Below are 20491 nucleotides of genomic sequence, written 5' to 3'. Positions count from 1 at the left end.
GCAAGTTGCCAAAAGATAGCAACCCATTTACCAAACTGTTGGAGTGACTATTTTCTAGTTTTGCCAAATAAACAAGAAATAACAAATTCATTTAGGAAACTGTTGGAGATGCTAGAGCCAGTTAGCAAAACCATTACTATGTCATCAATTATAAAATAAGTTACTTTTAAAAACGAATCTTAAAACCGTATCTACGAATTGATTTTTAGAGACATTTTTTAAGACCCACTCTTCAAAATCGATTTTGAAAGGCAGTTTTGTTGAGTCCATCGTCCCTAAAATGACTTTTAGGGCGTTGATTTTAAGTCAACCATTTCTAAAGATTTTTTAGTTATTTTTAAAAATTATTTAGAAGTCGTAAAAATAAGAAAATTAATGTGGCCGGAAGCCCATAAGACTGACCACCACTCACATGATTTAATTTTGCTTGTTATTTCATTGACGGTTTACTTAACAGAAGCCCCCTAAAATGTATTTTCACAGTGGTTTTTAAGCTGCAGTGCTCCAAGAGTCAGTTACAACTTACAAATGATATGCTAAGTAAACCATCTTTGAAAGAAATAGGAGACATTTACTGAAACCATTTTTGTGTTATTATTAGAAACTCAAATAAAGGACCAAAGTTTTAAACTATAATGGTTAAGTTGAAAGGAACCGCTGGATTGTGGCTGGGAACTTAGACCTCGCCATGCTCATGAGTCGGTTGGATGCTTGAGTCAGTTTTCAGCGTCGTTCTTACCCCTCTTATCTCTGTAATAGCCTATGTAGCTTTCGCAGGCGTTCTGGTGCAGGGAGCCAGGGAAGGAGGACAACTGGCTAGGCTTCCGAGAGGTGTTGCTGTTCATCCCTGTGGCTTGTGACTTGTAAATTTGTTTTCTCGGGCGTGTTTAGGTTCTTTTATTTTGGAAGAATTGAAATTTACTTTACGGACTAAGCTTTTTGGCTTGAAATTTGATTCTATCGATCCCTATATAGTTTCTACTCTGCATCTTTATAGCATGCTCTTCGGTTCGCTCCTCTGCAGCATAAATACGGCACATAAGTATCTCTCTTATATGGCGAATAAAATTATACAAATATACTCCACATGTGGTCATATTAACATAATTAATCCGTGTCTAAACTGTGATTATTAAAATGGACTTTGATTCCATGATCCTAGGCCTGGACAAATTACCCGTACCCGAATTATCCGGATCCGGACCCGAATTACCCGAACCCGAGGTACCCGATCCTAAATTCGGATAGCAATTTTGATTACCCGAAATTAGTTTGGGTAATATCTTCCGGTACCCGAACTACCCGAATTACCCAAATATTTGTCTATATCTTTGTCTTTATCATGTGTTGTTAGTTAAATATTAGATCTTATCAATTTATTAGAACATAATTCTCTTTGTTTGAACAAGTGATAGTAATATATTATTCTGTACAAAATGCTGTTGAAATTCTATACAAATTGCTGCTGAAATTATATATAAATTGCTATTGAAATTTTGTATAGTGTGTTGTTTTTTAAAAATTCGGGTATATCGGGAATACCCGAACCCGAACCCGAATTATCGGGTACCCGAAATTGCGGGTAGTGTTTTTTCAGAACTAATATCGGGTAACAATTTTTATTACCCGACCCGAAAAAATCGGGTAACCCGAATGCCCAGGCCTACATGATCCAAACGGCCCTTAATGAAATATATACATGCATGAATTGCGCGTTTGCGGAAAAAGGTAGAAAGGAATAAAACTCGTTGTTGCTATATATCATGGATGAGGTGTTGCCGTGTTGTAGTTGTTGTATATATCGTCTTTTCAGTCCAATTATTGAATATCAGTTTTGTCGTCGTTTGAAACAACTGAGTTGATGCATCACATGAAACTCAAAAAGCTTAAGGCCGAGTCAAGCAACATGCCAACCAATAGAGCTGAAGGTCTATTATATTATGAGAATCAAAGAAGACATGTATAACATGCTGCTTCAGTGGATCTTAGGGCGGTGCCACGTTGGAAATTGCTGGCATTTTCAAATGGGTCATAGCTAGGTATAGTCCACGTCGATGTATATATACCAAGTTTAGGTTATGCTGATGAGTTCCCAAAAAAAAATTATTAATCCGATGTCAAAATATAGCTAGGCTTATACTTACTATGTTTTAAATTATAAGTCTTCCAACTTTCAAAAAGAGTCAAAGTATCTTAAGTTTGATGGAAATTATAGAATAATAAGTTACAAAAAATTATGATATCAAATTAACGGAGGGTTCAATGTATTTACTGTTTTCTAGTGTGACTGACGGCGGATAAACGATAAAAAACATAAAATCAAATCATGTACAGGGGGTAAGCCATCCGCACCCCCAAGTGACAACGAGGGTGTGCATCAATAGGCCACTTCTGTCTCTGCTACGCTCCATCAGAAATTGACCTTTATAATATGTAACTGAATTTGGAACATATTCAACATTTTCTCTTTTTGTTGTATAATTTTGTGAGCTAAGTCTCGAATTCAAAACTTCTTGCTCTAATAATGCCACCTAACTGGATGCGCCCATGCTTGGAGCAGATTTCAATCGGTACGGTGCAATTTCGGTGGCAGGACAAACACTTAAGTACTAACACATGACAAGTCAAATTAATGGAGGCTGCACTATATGCATTTTTAAAAAACACTACTTGAGTTCTTGGCCCAACATCTCCCTAGCTTTTATATAGTGAACAAATAATCTGGAACATATAGCAGTATAAACTGTGTGCTGAACTGCTGGTCCTATAAAAACCCTGCGCCCCTCGCTCTATATGCTCCCCCACCCCCAACGAGAGCCTGTCGTCGTCGTCTCCAACGCGACGCGCCAACGCCAAGCCGGCGAGAGCTAGCAGACAACAAGAGACAAGACACCACACAGAGAGCCATGGGCATCTTCACGGTGACCAAGCTGTCCGAGGGCCCGGTGCGGCCGTCCGCCGACACGCCGTCGGAGACGTTGCCCCTGGCCTGGGTCGACCGGTACCCGACGCACCGCGGCCTCGTCGAGTCCACGCACATCTACTGCTCCGGCGACGACGTCGCGAAGATGCTGCTGCCTCCGCAGGCGCCGGCGGCCGCGACGAAGAAGAAGGAGGTGACCACCAAGAGCAAGAAGTCCCCGGCCGCGGTGGTGCGCGGCGCGCTGGCGGACGCGCTGGTGCTCTACTACCCGTTCGCCGGGCGGATCGTGGAGGACGTGCCGGGGCGCCCCGCCGTGCTGTGCTCCGCCGAGGGCGTCTACTTCGTGGAGGCCGCCGCCAACTGCACCCTCGCCGACGTCAACTTCCTGGAGCGGCCGCTGCTCCTCGCCAAGGAGCAGCTCGTGCCGTGCCCGACGCCGGACCTCTGGCCCGTCGAGCCGCACAACAGCCTCGCCATGATACAGGTGCGCGCGTGCGCCGGATCTACTACTTACTTGTTGCCCCGCTTACGTACTGTACATATTTCCTGTTTCATTTGTTTTGATGACACGTAGATCCACGAATGAGGAGAGGGTATAAAACACACCAAACTTTGGTGCAAACTGCAAAGCCAACTGCATGCACGATTTTTTAGAAACGAGATTAAACTCTTGCTTTTAGAAAGCAACAGGGTACATATAGTAGGCTGGGGTTACCAGCAGCATAACTGCATGCACGATTGGAACGGGAGCAAATATGCAACCATGAGTTGCACTGTCCTAAACAGCTGTCACAAGTGATGACAAGATTTAACATAAAAGTATTTGCATGGCTTTGAACAAAGCAAACCTGACAATGTTCGTTACAAGTCAACTGGTAGATCTCTGCAGGTTCATTGGTCTTCTTTCTGACTTTCTCCATCAAGTTAAACTTGCACCATACCTATGGCCTATGAGTATGACCAACTACTAGTAATAGAATACTAACAATTATACCTCATAAACTGGTGATGATCGTCATGTACGCAGCAAGTGTGAATTCTTTAAGCCATTATTTTCAGGTCACGACCTTCACCTGCGGCGGCTTCGTGGTCGGCCTCCGCACCAACCACGCGGTGGCGGACGGCACGGGCGCGGCGCAGTTCCTGAACGCCGTCGGCGATCTCGCCCGCGGGCTGCCGGAGCCCCGCGTGAAGCCCATCTGGGGCCGTGACCGGTTCCCCGACCCGGACATCAAGCCCGGCCCGCTCCCGGAGCTTCCGGTGCTGGCGCTGGAGTACATCGCGTTCGACTTCCCCACCGCGTACCTGGACAAGCTCAAGTCGCAGTACGCGGCGTCCACGGGCGGCAAGATCTGCTCGGGCTTCGACATCGTCATCGCCAAGCTCTGGCAGTGCCGGACGCGCGCCATCATCGACGCCGCCGCCGGCGCTGACGACGTCAGGCTCTGCTTCTTCGCCAGCGTCCGCCACGTGCTGAAGCTGGAGCCGGGCTACTACGGCAACGCCATCTTCCCCGTGAAGGTGCAGGCGCCGGCGGAGAAGGTGGCCGGCTCGTCGGTGGTCGAGCTCGTCGGCATGGTGCGGGAGGCGAAGCGGCGGATGGCCGAGGAGTGCCTGCGCTGGGCCGAGGACCGCACCGGCGGCGTCGACCCGTTCCAGATGACCTTCAACTACGAGTCCGTGTACGTGTCGGACTGGAGCAAGCTAGGGTTCACCGACGTGGACTACGGGTACGGCGCGCCGATGTCCGCCGGCCCGCTGGTGAACTGCGACCTCATCGCGTCGGTCATCGTCATGAGGGCGCCCGCGCCGCTCGCCGGCACGCGGCTTCTGGCCAGCTGCGTCACCAAGGAGCACGCCGACGAGTTCGCCCGCAGGATGCGCGAGGACCTCGTCTGATACGAGAGCGCGCGCGAGCATGATGAACTGATGAAGGAACCCCTGCCGCTGTACCTACGTTTGAGATGTGATCGTCAGACCTATACGTACGTTGTGGACGCTAAAGGTATTGTATTTGCTGCTGTCTGGATCGCAACTACTAGTAGATGGCACTACGTGTGCGTATACAAACAAATTTCTCGAGGAGTTGTTGAGTGGTGACTGACGATATGCAGCGTCAGTTAGAAGCGTTGACGGGGAAAAAAACACTCCATGAAAATTTGTTCGTACGACTCGTACACTTTCCTAGACTTTCTTGTCTGGTTCGTGCAAAAGTCAGTTACACCTGATATGAGTGGATATAAAGTGTGTGACAATAACCCATATCATTTCGATTGCACGTGTACTCATATGTACTCCCATACATATATCGATTGCCTTGAAACTACTAATATCCCTATTTACTTAGCTGAAAAGTCATCATAGAAACTAATGTTTGTTGATTTATTGTGTGAGAAAAACACTACTGAATAACAAGCAGATTTTATTGATAAGCTCAAATGAACATGGAGTGTAAAAGTTGTAAGGAGGTGTACCCAAAAAAATCCTCTGTTCCTCCCGTTCCGATCTTTCCACACATTCTACCAAAATAGATTATTACACATTCACGTTGTCAAAATAATTTCACATTGCTTTCGATACTTTTGCTGTCAACAAGTAACCTGCATTATCTCCCTTTCCTTCAATATTTATATATAAAGCCTAGTGGGTCCATATTTTTTTCAAATGACATGACAAATCTTCCTCTAGAATCTGACAGATGCTCTAAGCCTGACACACGGGAAGAGTTGCAAGGCGCCAGGCCCCAACAGGGCTCTGCCGCTCGCACCCTGCAAAGCAGTGTCGACTACTCAAGGCTCAAGGTCAGCTCAGGGCATGACACAATGCAACAAGGACAAGCGCACCGCCACTGTGCGGGGAGGCACGGGCCTACCAGTCGACCTCTCCCTGCATGCGCCTAGTCCCATGGCGTGCGATGGCCACCACTAGAAGGATAGTCCCAAGCGAGGCATAACGACAACTCCTGGTCCTGATGGTCAGCTCCAAGCTCAAGCTGAGGATGTCAGACAGTTCAACACTGTCAGCCATGACCATGGATGAGGGATGGTGCCTACTGCCTCCACTGGCTTGAAGATTAGGACATGAAACACTATAACTCTCTTGCCTGCCAAGGGAGCTTGTAGAACTAGATCTCCTTGTACTTGGCAGGACTGGGCTCCTGTAGAGGGGATTGGGACCCAGATCAATTTGAGAAACACTAGATTGCTAGGTTAGCATTGTCCTACCAACAACTCTCGCTTCTCCACTACAATAACTCGATTGAACATTCTAACATGAAGAACTAGATGTTGGACTTAGGGCTTAAACGTCTAGACTAGGATAAATCCTTTATGTGTTGAGTGTTTAACCACCGGAGTCCCTCACATCGACCCACCGATTGAATCACTAATCACTACCCATGGTATCGAACCCACGACACTCTCTTTCTCGATTAGCGTCATAGAGGCAGTGACGGCTCAATGCAAGGGCAGCTACTGCAGATATGGTCTGAAGTTGGGGTCCTAAGCGGTTGCAAAGGCTCCGGGATATGATGGTGTTGGGCTCATGAGAGCAGAGAAACCGATAGTGGTGACTTCACTCAGTTGAGGCGGCGCCCACGCCCATGGGTGCGAGGTGAGACACGCAGGGCGGCAATGACCCATGAGGCAACGCTGCACGTGGTTGCGAGATCTAACGGGTGACGCGCGAGATTGGGATGACAACGGAGGCGCGTGAGGTCGGGATCAGTGACGGAGCTAGGATTTTTGTAGAGCCTAGACGAGACGCAATGTTATACTATTGTAACATGCTGGTCTAGGGCTTAATAGAATTAATAGGATACTCATATCAATAAGTTACAACTTCTTTTTCGGAAGCCTATCTTCAAAAAAACTCTAAAGTTAAGCGTGCTTGGCCTAGAGAAAATTATATTAGGGATGGGTGGCCGACTGCAAAGTTCTTCCCGGGTACACATGAATGAGGACAAAGTGTGCAAAAAAGACTAATGTTGGTCTACGAGGGATAACTATGTTTTAGAAAAGCTGCTAGATATAAGGAGGTCCGGCCTCATGGAGGCGGGACGTTACAACTATGTCTTGTTTAGTAGGACTCCAGCTCCTCACATGGAGTAACTTTTTTTTTGGAGCTGAAGCCATTTTGCAAACGTTCGGCAAAAACAGCCTCAACGATAATTTTATAATATTTATGTTATAATTGTGAGGAGAAACCGAGAGAAACCACATTTCTACACTCCGACTCCTCTATAAAAATTGCACCAGCTCCTCTGCACTCATGGAGTCGTCTATTAGATGCAAGTATAGGCAGACTTCTTGCAAGGAGCCGTGAGATGCTGAAACCAGAGCCTTATTAAGGAGGATCTAACATAATGTAGAGTATTGTATATGAAAGAAAAGTTAGATAACAACAATAATTTTAAGCTAATCCATCTCTCTAGTACAGGTTCCTAGTAGCTGAGTGTAGTGGATCCATCTCCCTAGCACATTTTAAAAGGAAACATGCATAATAATAAAAAAGAGATGGCCTTTGCTCCGCCACTGTATAAATAAAGCTGGAAAAGTGCCTTACATAGTATTTTCTAATTCTAATACTCCTTAGTATTTTCTAATTTTAATACTGCTTTCCTTAGAGTCTAGTTCTAATACTACTTTCCTTAGGAGCATACTCCTTTTATTGGCAGCGTCAAGATTGAGTCAAACATGTAGGAGTAGAAAACTTGTTCAAGGTAAATAACTTGTTCACCGCCAGGTGAGCCTGGGCACCGGCCCAGGGTGGCCGGGTCTAGGCTCCGCCAGTGGTCGGGATGAAGGTGATGTAGGGGAGTAGAGATGGCTGCAACATTGGGGGGGGGGGGGGGGGGGGGGCACTGATGGCACATGCATCTAAAACCAATTTTGTTCAATTACATTCAAGGTAATTTTGTTCAGTTACATCCGAGGTTAGAACAACCCATGGAGAGACAAGAAAACCCAACGTGAAGGTTAGTTGAAGCCGTTGCAAATATGTTATTTTGTCTAGTTGGCGAAAGTAATTAGTTTTATTTTTTCTCATTGTGGTTGTTTTTCATGTAATTTTCTTATGCCGCCGAGGTGTGTGGATTGCATGACCCGCATGTACAAAGTCTTTCTACCTTTAATGCAAAAATACACATAGCTCTCCTTCATATTTGAAGAGGTTTTATTTCTTCTCCTTGTGGTTGTTTTCATGTAATTTTCTCTTCCCACCGAAGTGCATGGATTGCATGACCCGCTTTTCTACCACCGCAGGGCGCAGGCCATAGAGGGGCGATAGCTGCTGGTGACGGAGGGCTAGGTGGGCAGGTGGTGCCGTGGTGGCATGACATCTTAATTCGGAATTAGTGCTACTACCAAAGACAGAGAAGAAGCGCTTGGTCTAGCCGTCCAGAGGACTGATGATTCAACGCGGAGACGGAGAGATCCTGACCCTACAGTGAATTGAGAGCGGCCATATTGTCGTCCAAACGTGAAGATATATGAAGTGTAGCTAGGTTTCAGTTTCAGTTGATTGTGCATTGCACTTTTAATTTATTATGATTTTGTACCTAGATACCATATTCCAATGTTATAATTTTTGGGCTTCTTCGTTCTTCAAGGGTGATAAAAGGTATGCTATAAATGTTCTTCACGTTTAGACTTATCCTAAGTGATACAATTTTATTTTAATGGATTTATTAAAAAGGTATCAATATTCATGACATTATCACTAGAGATATAAGAAATATATTTTTATAATCTACTTATTATGTGACATAAATGTTTTTATTTTTCATCATAAAGCTGATCAAACTTAAAATAGTTTGACTTAAAAGATGATCTGAGAAGTTAATTTATTTTGGAACTAGGAAATAGTCAAAATCTCATATTAGGGCACTCACAATGCTCTATCATAGTCTAAAGTTATTTATTATCTCGAACAATGTAGGGCACTCACAATGCAAGACTCTATCACAGAGCCCAAGACAATTAATTACATATTATTTATAATACTTTGCTGATGTGGCAGCATATTTATTGAAGGAAGAGGTAGAAAAAATAAAACTCCAAGTCTTATTTAGACTCTAAGTCCACATTGTTCGAGGTAATAAATAACTTTAGACTCTATGATAAAGTCTGCATTGTGAGTGCCCTTATATAGCACACATCGAAGGATTTCCCCATGTTCATGTTGTCGCTTACTCGCTTTAAAGCTTGTTTAGATGTAGTCATATCCACCTTAATACACGGCATTAAAATAGATTACTGTAAAGTTAAACTAAGTTTTATCCTAAACTACTCTAACATACCTGGCTTTCGGTGTGGGTGTGACGAACCACGTCAACATGGGCTGGGTAGTACAGTGTGCCCAGATGAACACGCAATGCAAGGACTCCATGAACCCTGTGATACAATCGTGTGCTTGGTTGTGACCATGCCACGAAACCACTATTAACACTTAATTAATATCTAAGCATGTGTAAGCACTATGCTGGGGCGTGGGGCTGGTTATATGCACCCTCCAGCAGTTTATATGCACCTTTCGGTCGTTACTTCATCACTGAGACAACTTCACAAGGTCCTCCTAGAATTAGTATGTTGACAATGAGCCCTTGCACAAACCTATCTCTACTACTACGTACTAGTTCTGCAGTACCAATGAACAGTACGCCTACATATACCACTGCACTATAGCCAGTAGGAACATATGATACGCTCGATTGCTAGCTTTCTTCCAGCGAACGCGAAAGGCGAACAGTGATCTGAAGCAGCCAAGCAGGTGTGGTCCGGGGAGAGGATAGTGGCTAGTGCGACTTTCTATCGAGCGCACGTCCCCGTTGCCCTCTGCAGCTCGATATGCTATGCCAACCGTGAGTTTCAAGGGGAAAACAATCATTGGAGCTCTTCACGAGTAGTTCAAGCTGCATAGCTCTGTTATTAGTACCTTTTCTGATCACAGAAGGCACAAATTTAAGAAACTGATGCAGCATCACATCGAACTGCAATAAACGTCTATTAAGAGTAGTACTACATTTCTTGAAGAAGAAACTATAAATGAATGATGAGGAAGACGAAGACACGGGGAGATCGAGTTTGGAATATTCAGCACTTTATTTCAACTACATCTCAAATTAAGGTTTTTGCTATGTTACATCAAAATGATTGTAAGCCGTTTATTTAATTTAATTAGCTCAGATGATTAGATTATTTATTACTTCTAGGATAAATCTTTTTATTGCAACTTTAGACGTGATATAATTTCATTAGTATAAAGTGCTGATTTTTTTTTGTAAAGTGCACTGCTAGTCCTTGAATTTATTCGGCTGTGTTATCCCGGTCCCTAACAAATCGTCCATTTAAGTCCTCAAACTTGTTTATATGTGTCATCCCGGTCCCAAAACTCTCAACTCAGTCGTTTAGGCCCTTAAACTCGTTCGGTTGTATCTTCTATGTCCCTAAACGTGCAAATCACCTGTTTAGGCACTCAAACTTGTTTAGTTGTGTCATTCCGGTTCCTAAATAACTATAACCTTGTAAATTCAATATATATTCATAGATTGTCCAAAAATTATAAATCTAAATTTGTTAGACTTTTGATAACATGTACTTTAAGTTAGAATTAAAAAAATCATCATGTACTTTCTATTTTTAAGTCTATAGTTCATTAGCTAAATAGGCACATATATTTTTTGGGATTTATAAAAATATACATGCCTATTTAGTCATTTAACTACATAGTTAAAAATAGGAAGTATATGGCAATTTTCTTAATTTTACTTTAAAGTATATGTTACCAGGAGTGTAACAAAATTAGATTTATAATTTTTTGATAGTCCTATAAATATATATTTAGTTTGTAAGTTTATAATGTTTGTAGCATTTAGGAACCGGGATGATATGAGATACAACTGAACAAGTTTAAAGACTTAAACGGGTGATTTGCAAATTTAGGGATCTCTAGATGGTATAGTCGGGGACCTAAACAAGTGATTTGTGAGTTTAGAAACCTGAATGACACATATAAACAAGTTTAAAAATCTAAACGATCGATTTATGAGTTTTTGAGACCATGATGATATAGTCAAACAAGTTTGGAAAAGTATTTTCTTTTATCTGTACGCGTCTTTTCGTTCCCAAATCCACGTGATAGTTGCGTGTAGTGTTTGTTCCTTCATGAAAGGCTACTTGTAGCATGCATTAGACCTTGTTTAGTTTACAAAAAATTTCAAGATTCCCCGTCACATCGAATCTTTGGTCGCATGCATGAAGCATTAAATATAGACGAAAATAAAAACTAATTACACAGTTTACCTGTAATTTATGAAATGAATCTTTTGAGCCTAGTTACTCGTCACAATGTTTGTCAAATAAAAACGAAAGTGCTGCATTAGCCAAAAACCAAAATTTTTGCAAACTAAACAAGGCCTTAGAAGCCCCTCCCAATTATATAAACTCAGTTTTAATCGAGAAGTCCAGCAGAAAATTAAATGAGTGAGCCGGTTGGCTCTCTGATATGCCATGTTTTAGCTGTTGAGCTCTGCCCCCCTCTAAACTTCCTAACTTCATGAATGAGTCATATTGAAGCCTAGTGATTTGCTTTGTTCGTTGCACCTACTAGTTGGGCTAAACTTTGTTTCTTTTCCTTGTACTTGTAAGCCTCATGCTCATGGCTTTGGTGCTTTTCTGTGACTATCAGTTGTATATCATCAACACAAGGTAGAGGCTGGAACTTTATTTCATTATCTAAAAAAAAAGATTTTGAGTTAAAAGTAAAATTATAAAATATTCTCCTTTAAGCATATAATAAGACTGCACACCGCACGTAAATTCTTCTACAAGAATGGTTTCTGTGGAGGTACTGAACCCCATAAGAATGACTAACTAGGATGACCGCTAACTGCAAACCATCTTTTGTTTTTGGGCAATGTTATTCTCCTTGCTAAATCAACAAGACAGTTAGTGACACTGGTGAAGGTTTTCCACAATCCTGCCGTACTTTTTCATCTCTTGTGAAGTCCAAGTCCAACAATAACATTTGTTTTTTATTTTATTCATTCGTGAATCATGGCACTCAGACGTTGATCATTCATGACAGTTCACACTAGTTATACAAACTAGTTGCGTTGTTGCAGAAGGTGGCATTGCCGGTGACACCGAGGTTCTGGACCTTGACGCCTTTAGGCCAGAGCAAAACCTTGAGGCTGTCGATGGCGTCATGCTTACCGTTGATCCTGCATTTTCTAGTTCCTTATCTTTGCTTCCACTCTCTGGTCATGAGCCCCCTTGACATTTTGTCGAAGAGGACAACAGGCCTAGCCTCCTTGTCGATCATCAGGGCTTGGTCTTCAGACCCTACTCGACCATCTCGTAGATGGGCTTGAATCTGGTAGCCTCGGAGACGACGACAATCAGCCTCGCCAGGCTGATGCCGAGCATGGTTTCATGAACATTGTCCCTCCTTGTACGTAGGCAGGAAGCTCACAACGCCTGGAGGACTTGTTTGAATCTAGATAGAAAGTTCAGGGCTGAAGTCGTCATCTTCAACCCCTAGCATCTTCTCCTCAAAATAGCCATGGAAAAGAAAAATGGAGGCTCTAGGAGTCTAGGGGGTCAGCAATGTTGCCCCACCACTAGATCTATATATCATTAAACACGTTGCGGACGGTGACTGTCACCTTGGCACTCCCACTAGTGATCATGATGAGGATCCATGTAGGGACTTGGTACTCTCGTTAGTGACAGTGATGAGGATCCATGTTGGGGGCGACCAAGGGAGCGTCTAGGCGACCAAGACCGGGATGCCACCCACAGTCCGGCTAGTCGCCAACATCTGATCGAGGTGGTTGCTGAAAGGTCATTGTTTGGTGTTGGTAATTAAGTGATAACATAGGTGGACTAATGTATTTATATAAGATACACAGTGAAATTAGTCCATAGGTACAAATGTGATGAAGTAGCTCATTGCATATGCGACATGACACTGTGTCATATGACTAAGGTGGAGAAGATCAAGATGAGGCTTAGTTTGATGGACCTGCTGCAAGCATAAAAGACAAGTTGGAGGCTTTGGAGTGATGGACCGCGTGGCAGTGAAGCTTGAGCAAGACTTGCGTTTATGGACGATAGCAGCGGTGAAAAGCAAGCGAGATCAAGATCGATGAACCAACAAAATCACATGATGATATGAAGTGGATCATATCATTTGTGATATGATTAGTGCACGTGATTGTATGATTGGTGCATGTGTCGCATCACATGATGATATGTGCTGCATCAACAAGATAATTAGCTGAAAAAGTACGGCAAAGTTGTAGACAACCTTGACCAGTGCCACACCCGCTTCACAAGACAGTTAGAGCAAGTATAATAATGGGTTTATAGCCAAGCTAATATTGATGTGGAGTAGAGAAAACAGGAGAGAGATGATAAAAGGTGTCTCAAAGACAAGTATGAGATAATTTACTGTATAACTTACTTCAATCACTTGACTTATAGTTAAAGCCTTCAGTCTATTATTAATCTTGCTCTTAGGCATCAAGGGTGCCAAAGTTGTTCACACCTGCTTCTATTCAAGTAGCTTGAGCAAAGGCTAAGGCCTTGTTTAGTTTCTGAATGAAAAAATTTCGCGACACTATAGCACTTTCGTTTGTTTGTGGTAATTATTATCTAATCATAGACTAACTAGGCTCAAAAGATTCATCTCGTCAATTTCGAACAAACTGTGCAATTAGTTTTTATTTTTATCTATATTTAATACTCTATGCATGCGTATAAAGATTCGATGTGACGGAGAATCTTGACAAATTTTGGATTTTGGGTGGAAGTAAACAAGGCCTAAAGCTTATAGCAAATCAACAAAACTCCCCAATGACTATAGGCCGTTCTAAAGCTTAGGCCTTGTTTAGTTCACCCTGAAATTCAAAAAGTTTTCAAGGTTCTCCGTCACATCGAATCTTACGGCACATGCATGAAGCATTAAATATAGACGAAAACAAAAACTAATTACACAGTTTGTCTGTAAATCGCGACATGAATCTTTTGATCCTAGTTAGTTTATGATTGGACAATATTTGTCAAATAAAAACGAAAGTGCTACAGTAGCGAAATCCGAAATTTTTTCGAAACTAAACAAGGCCTTACAGCAAATCAACAAGACTCCCCCAACGACTATAGGTGTAATACCCGATTTTAAGGACAAAACCAGATATGCACCATATGTGAGTTTTAGAAGCCAAGTCTCACATATAGCTACAAGCAAGGGGTAATATCAAAAGACAATGCATAAATTATATAACGTACTTAGTATAAAAGAGATAACCTTTGATAGCAAATAGCGGATAGACAACTCCAAACATCGGGTACTAACTCCTCTCCACAGGATCAAACTGACTGGTTGATCACAAGCCCAAAACTTCTCCTGAGGTGTGGGGGAAATTGCAAGAGTGAGCACATATCGTACTCAACAAGTATAACCAGGGGTTCATGAGGCTCAATAAGCTGACACTGGTTTGACTGCATTTAGCTTTTAATAGTGGATAACATGTTTAACCATTAGATAGCAAATAACAAGGTAGCATAATTAATCCCATAACCACATGATCAATGTATACAAGAATGAAGAATAACACATATAAACAACATAATAAACCATCATTTATCATCGTTAGTCATGTTCATCAGTGTCCATCTATTCCGTCAGTTTTCCGGGCCGCCCGTATCCGTGGGCACGGCTAGTATACCAGATTTAACACTCTGCAGAGGTTGTACATCTTTACCCATGAGTCATGATTTACCCTTTCGCCCGAGGCCCGTCGACCTCTTAACCCACTACCAAGGAAGGTCGGCAGGGTTCACTATGAAGTCTTTCAAAAGTTCGTCTAACAAGTTAGGGCCGCTTGGTTTCATTAGTCAGTCCGTGTGATTCACCCGCAGGAATCCACAGTCTGCTACTCCCCAATTGCGTCACAACGGGTAACCGCTAACGAGCTAGAAAAGTTACTCATACTTGACTAAAGCCAAAGCCATATAGCCCTCATGGTTGTACGAGTTGTCCCAGCTTTTGCCAAGGGATAAGTCCTTATGGAGGGTCAAGATCAATCTAGCAAAAGCCAGAGTTCTTTCCACCCTTTATATTCAAGTTGCTAGAAAGCTTATTTTATTATTTATTGTATATCCAAACATTCATGTTACAAGATCATGGATTATATTCAAGCACTAGCAAGAACTACCCAAATGCATATCCAAAATAGGTAACAAGGAATTCAGGATAACAAACATCTATGATTTTGCTAAGGTCATCAAGGTGGACACATGCATATGATATATTGTATTAATTGTGTATAGGTAACAAGGATGATCCCAAGTTATACTTGCCTTGATCAAAGCTCTCCTGAGTCTGCTGGTCCTGAAAAGCTTGGTCTTGCTCACCAACGTAAAGCTCACCGACTAAACTCGATCATCAATCAACAACACGCAATCCAATGGAGACAAACATACACGAAGCAAACAAGCTATAATTAGAACAATACACCAAACAATGGTAAAACAAATATAGAAGTTTATAAAAATATTCTACGCAGCGCTACGATCACACAAACGTAAAGTTCACAAAAATCGGAGTTAAAACGTAGAAGTTATAAATTTTCTAAGATTCCTTGTAGATAAGAAATTAATTAAATAATATCACAAAAATAAAAAGTTTCAAACTGGTGAATTAAGTATACTAACATGTAGATCTTTCAAATACGAACGCAACGCAATTTGAATGGGTCAAATCAAAATTAAAATGAATATGTTATAAGCAAATTAAAACCAGTGGCAGAACTGTAAATAGTGAAAATGTATTTAGAACTGAGCCGAGAGAAAATACGCTTTCAAAATTGAGAAACACCTTTCCCAGATGACGCCAAGGACCGCGGTTTGAGATTTGAATCTTCCAGGGGCTCTTTAGAAAAAGACGCAGCGAAGGGGTACGTTTTAATTTCAGCCGTCGATCTCCGATCGGACGCTCCACGATCACCAGGGAAAAAACGGCCGGCCACCTCGCCGGAGCGGTGCTCCCCGCGGCGGCTCCATTGGCGACCCTCGCCGGAGATGGCGTTCTCGCTAATCAGAGCACTAGAAACCAAAAGGAAAACAGCGGACGAAGGAGGATCTCACCGCGAATCTGGATAGGAGCTTTTCTTGGACCGGGAAGGAGCAGGAAAGGATAGCCGCGTGGGGAGGAGGGGAAAGAAGCCGGCGAGATCCGAAACTCAATGCTCAAGGTGGCTAGGGTTTCCCGGGGTGCGATAGATGGCCAAAGGGGGTCACGAGGGCGAGCACCAAGCTTTATAGGGCGCGGTTTGCTTCCTTGGCAAGGAATCCCGAGGAATCGGGTTCGGTCCCAAACGAGTCCATGCGGCTCACGTCACTGGGAAGAAGATGGGAGGGGACGAGCCACTGCCAGGTGGGGCCGGACTGTCAGCCAGAGAAGGGAGGGGGAGCCACGCCTGCTGCAGCAGTGTTGGGCCGCGGGTTGCTGGGCCTCGGGGGAAGGAAGGGAAAAGAGCTGGGCTCAGCCTGCTGCGCTGGGCCGAAAGGGGAAAAAGGGAGGGGAAGGAGTATTGGGCCTCAGGCCAGAGTAGAGAGATAGGGAGAGGTTTTGTTTGTTTGTTTTCTTTTCCTTTCTTTTATTCCAAAGCTAATTTCAAAAATCGTTTTTTTAAATCACTTTGAATTATTTTTGAACTTTAGTAAAACCAATCATCTCAATAAATCATATGCATGAGCATGAAGACACAACCATGTTACTAATCTTATGATAAGTTTTATTTTAACGAAAAGTATTATTTTTCTATGTTTCACGAGCACAAAAAAACAAAATTAAATCTTTTTTCACCTATTTCAAAGGTTGCAAATTTGTGGGTGTTACAATTCTACCCCCCTTAATATGAATCTCGTCCTCGAGATTCGGAAGATGGTGATCAAAGAGATGTAGATACTCCGCTTTTGAACCTTATTCACTTCCTTGAGTAGCTCTTTCTTAGTAACCATTCTATTGCCTTTGTCACTCCGAACATCTCCATCAATGGTTCCCAAGAGTTCAGCAATGTAATTCGTATAGATAAGGTTTTTCTTTTTACTCATAGCTTATCTGGGGTATATGTTCCTTGCTCATCCATTTAAAACCTGATGCATTTCCAACCATGATATACTCAACTTTTTCCTTATTACTTTCATCGTCCCATTTCACAATCCTTCTTCTCCTTCTTCCAAAGTGAGCCCTAATAATTACCAAATTTGTAGTGTTAGTAATATTACTCAACTTCCACACACAAATCCTCAAATCTAGGTGTTGTCCAAACTTTTCCTAGCACACTCTTTATGCTAAGAGCTTTGGCATCGACATATACTTCTCCATAATTCCACCACTAGAGACAACCTATTCAATTAGAGAACTTAGTTCGCTCAAAACTTACTAGCCATGCACGGTGTAATAATAAGGTTTCATAACTCTCTGAAGAATCATCCGTAGATGCTCGATATCCCTTTCCAATATCATTAATGTCAACTTGTCTTGGATATGTTGAAAGTTGAACCTCCATTTGTTAATATCTCAATGTGAAGACCAATCCTGACGAATACCTGAACTCATTGGTGCAAAGAGTAACCAATCTTGAGCAAAGATATTTGTGGTTGATGGGGACTTGTCCACCAAAGGAATAACAGATCTTCCAAATAAATTACTTGAACACATAAAACCTTTGTCTTGCAACTTCTATAGCTTGGCTACCCCCCTTAAGATGAGATCAGCTAGGGGATACCAAGGATGGCTTGAACATTCTTATGAGTAGGTTATCTACCATAATATCCAAGAGAACTCATGTACATAGACAAGAACAAGTGATCAGAAATTCCTCGCGAGATGAAAAACAGCAACTTAGTAAACCAGCTACAACTCATGTTCCGTCAACCTGATAGAGTTATGGTCTATACTGCTGGAAAGCTTATCAAATTCTCCACAACATTCTTGTTGATCACTTCCCCATATTCGGACGTTAAAATAAGGTTTGATAATCCAACATAAAATTTGTCCAGAAAGTCTGACAACACAGACACAACATCTTGAAACAGTCATATCATGAGCCATAGAAACCATATGATGACGATCCTTACAATGTTGAAAAGCTTATGAAATCCTCTGAAACTTTTGTATACAACTTTTTCCCAGATTATGAAGTTAATTTGGCTGAAATTAGGAAGTACTAGGACTGTCCAGACTTTGAAACAGAACAGAAACATCCAAGTGTAAACATCATATCTCCGGTCCTACTTATCCGAATAAGTTCCAGCTTATACTGTTGGTAAGCTTAGAAAATTGTCTATAACTTTTCTATAGAACACTTTTCCAAATTCTATAGTTATATTTGTCTAAAACAGTAAGCAACCGAAACTGGTCCAGATTTCTGGACAGCACATTTGTATCATCTGTGATTTTCGTAACTTCCAAACCATAATAGCTATAAGGGTGATTTTTATGGTCAGAGAAAGATATTGAAGTCTAATTGTTCCCAGAAAAACTTGATAAACTTTGCACGATCAGAACTTGAGATACACCATGATTATTGCAGACTGCTCCAGAAAACAGCAAAGGATAGAAACAGGATATAACCAAACCCAACTACTTATTTCATTACTCCTTATGCCTTAGGCCTATAAACTAAATGAAATTGTGAAGAAAATCCACAAGATCATTGCAATCATTACAAAGATCCAAATCAAGCATAAACATAATAACAAACCAATTAAGCATTGAAGGTTCACACTTCACTCAACTTGCGATACTATCGTTCTCTTCATAGTAAGGGTAAAGATCCTAAAATTTCTTTTTCAACTACGTAAGCAGGTGGTAAGAGAAGATTCTAAAAGCTTATCAAATCAAGGAGTGAAGATGAGAACAAGTACTTTTAAAATAAGCAACAAGGTAGAGACAAATAGTAAGGATAGGGATATAGTATGGATGAAAATACCAAGGTTTATAGAGCAAGGATTTTATGACAATTCCAAAACCTTAAGACGACTAGTTTCTAACTAGGCTTGCGTCCTACAGTCAGCATTGCTCTGATACCACTTTGTAATAGCCGATTTTAAGGACAAAACCAGATATGCACCATATGTGAGTTTTAGAAGCCAAGTCTCACATATAGCTACAAGCAAGGGGTAATATCAAAAGACAATGCATAAATTATATAACGTACTTAGTATAAAAGAGATAACCTTTGATAGCAAACAGCGGATAGACAATTCCAAACATCGGGTATTAACTCCTCTCCACAGGATCAAACTGACTGGTTGATCACAAGCCCAAAACTTCTCCTGAGGTGTGGGGGAAATTGCAAGAGTGAGCACATATCGTACTCAACAAGTATAACCAGGGGTTCATGAGGCTCAATAAGCTGACACTGGTTTGACTGCATTTAGCTTTTAATAGTGGATAACATGTTTAACCATTGGATAGCAAATAACAAGGTAGCATAATTAATCCCATAACCACATGATCAATGTATACAAGAATGAAGAATAACACATATAAACAACATAATAAACCATCATTTATCATCGTTAATCATGTTCATCAGTGTCCATCTATTCCGTCAGTTTTCCGGGCCGCCCGTATCCGTGGGCACGGCTAGTATACCAGATTTAACACTCTGCAGAGGTTGTACATCTTTACCCATGAGTCATGATTTACCCTTTCGCCCGAGGCCCGTCGACCTCTTAACCCACTACCAAGGAAGGTCGGCAGGGTTCACTATGAAGTCTTTCAAAAGTTTGTCTAACAAGTTATTCTACGCAGCGCTACGATCACACAAACGTAAAGTTCACGAAAATCAGAGTTAAAACGTAGAAGTTATAAATTTTCTAAGATTTCTTGTAGATAAGAAATTAATTAAATAATATCACGAAAATAAAAAGTTTCAAACTGGTGAATTAAGTATACTAACATGTAGATCTTTCAAATACGAACGCAACGCAATTTGAATGGGTCCAATCGAAATTAAAATGAATATGTTATAAGCAAATTAAAACCAGTGGCAGAACTGTAAATAGTGAAAACGTATTTAGAACTGAGCCGAGAGAAAATACGCTTTCAAAATTGAGAAACACCTTTCCCAGATGACGCCAAGGACCGCGGTTTGAGATTTGAATCTTCCAGGGGCTCTTTAGAAAAAGACGCAGCGAAGGGGTACGTTTTAATTTCAGCCGTCGATCTCCGATCGGACGCTCCACGATCACCAGGGAAAAAACGGCCGGCCACCTCGCCGGAGCGGTGCTCCCCGCGGTGGCGCCATTGGCGACCCTCGCCGGAGATGGCGTTCTCGCTAATCAGAGCACTAGAAACCAAAAAGAAAACACCGGACGAAGGAGGATCTCACCGCGAATCTGGATAGGAGCTTTTCTTGGACCGGGAAGGAGCAGGAAAGGATAGCCGCGTGGGGAGGAGGGGAAAGAAGCCGGCGAGATCCGAAACTCAATGCTCAAGGTGGCTAGGCTTTCCCGTGGTGCGATAGATGGCCAAAGGGGGTCACGAGGGCGA

At 42.2% G+C, this 20491-nt stretch overlaps 1 protein-coding gene across 1 annotated transcript; it reads left to right on the top strand.

The window, feature by feature from the left end:
• Positions 2747 to 5107, top strand: LOC8082235 (acyl transferase 10). Its single transcript, XM_002438584.2, has 2 exons — positions 2747 to 3407; positions 3983 to 5107. Exons 1-2 carry the CDS (start codon positions 2907 to 2909, stop codon positions 4820 to 4822), a joined length of 1341 nt encoding a protein of 446 aa, XP_002438629.1. The 5' UTR covers positions 2747 to 2906; the 3' UTR covers positions 4823 to 5107.

This window comes from Sorghum bicolor, chromosome 10 (genome assembly GCF_000003195.3).
Source record: "Sorghum bicolor cultivar BTx623 chromosome 10, Sorghum_bicolor_NCBIv3, whole genome shotgun sequence".
NCBI classification, from domain to species: Eukaryota; Viridiplantae; Streptophyta; class Magnoliopsida; order Poales; family Poaceae; genus Sorghum; species Sorghum bicolor.
The sequence above is the reverse complement of the archived record's forward strand: the minus strand, read 5'-3'. Positions and strand labels throughout refer to the sequence as shown.

What these genes read in the sequence shown, in the direction of transcription:
- LOC8082235 (XM_002438584.2), top strand. Translation starts at nt 2,907, where the DNA reads ATGGGCATCTTCACGGTGACCAAGCTGTCCGAGGGCCCGGTGCGGCCG. An exon ending in ACAGCCTCGCCATGATACAG is followed by an intron (nt 3,408 to 3,982) that starts GTGCGCGCGTGC and finishes CATTATTTTCAG; the next exon opens with GTCACGACCTTCACCTGCGG.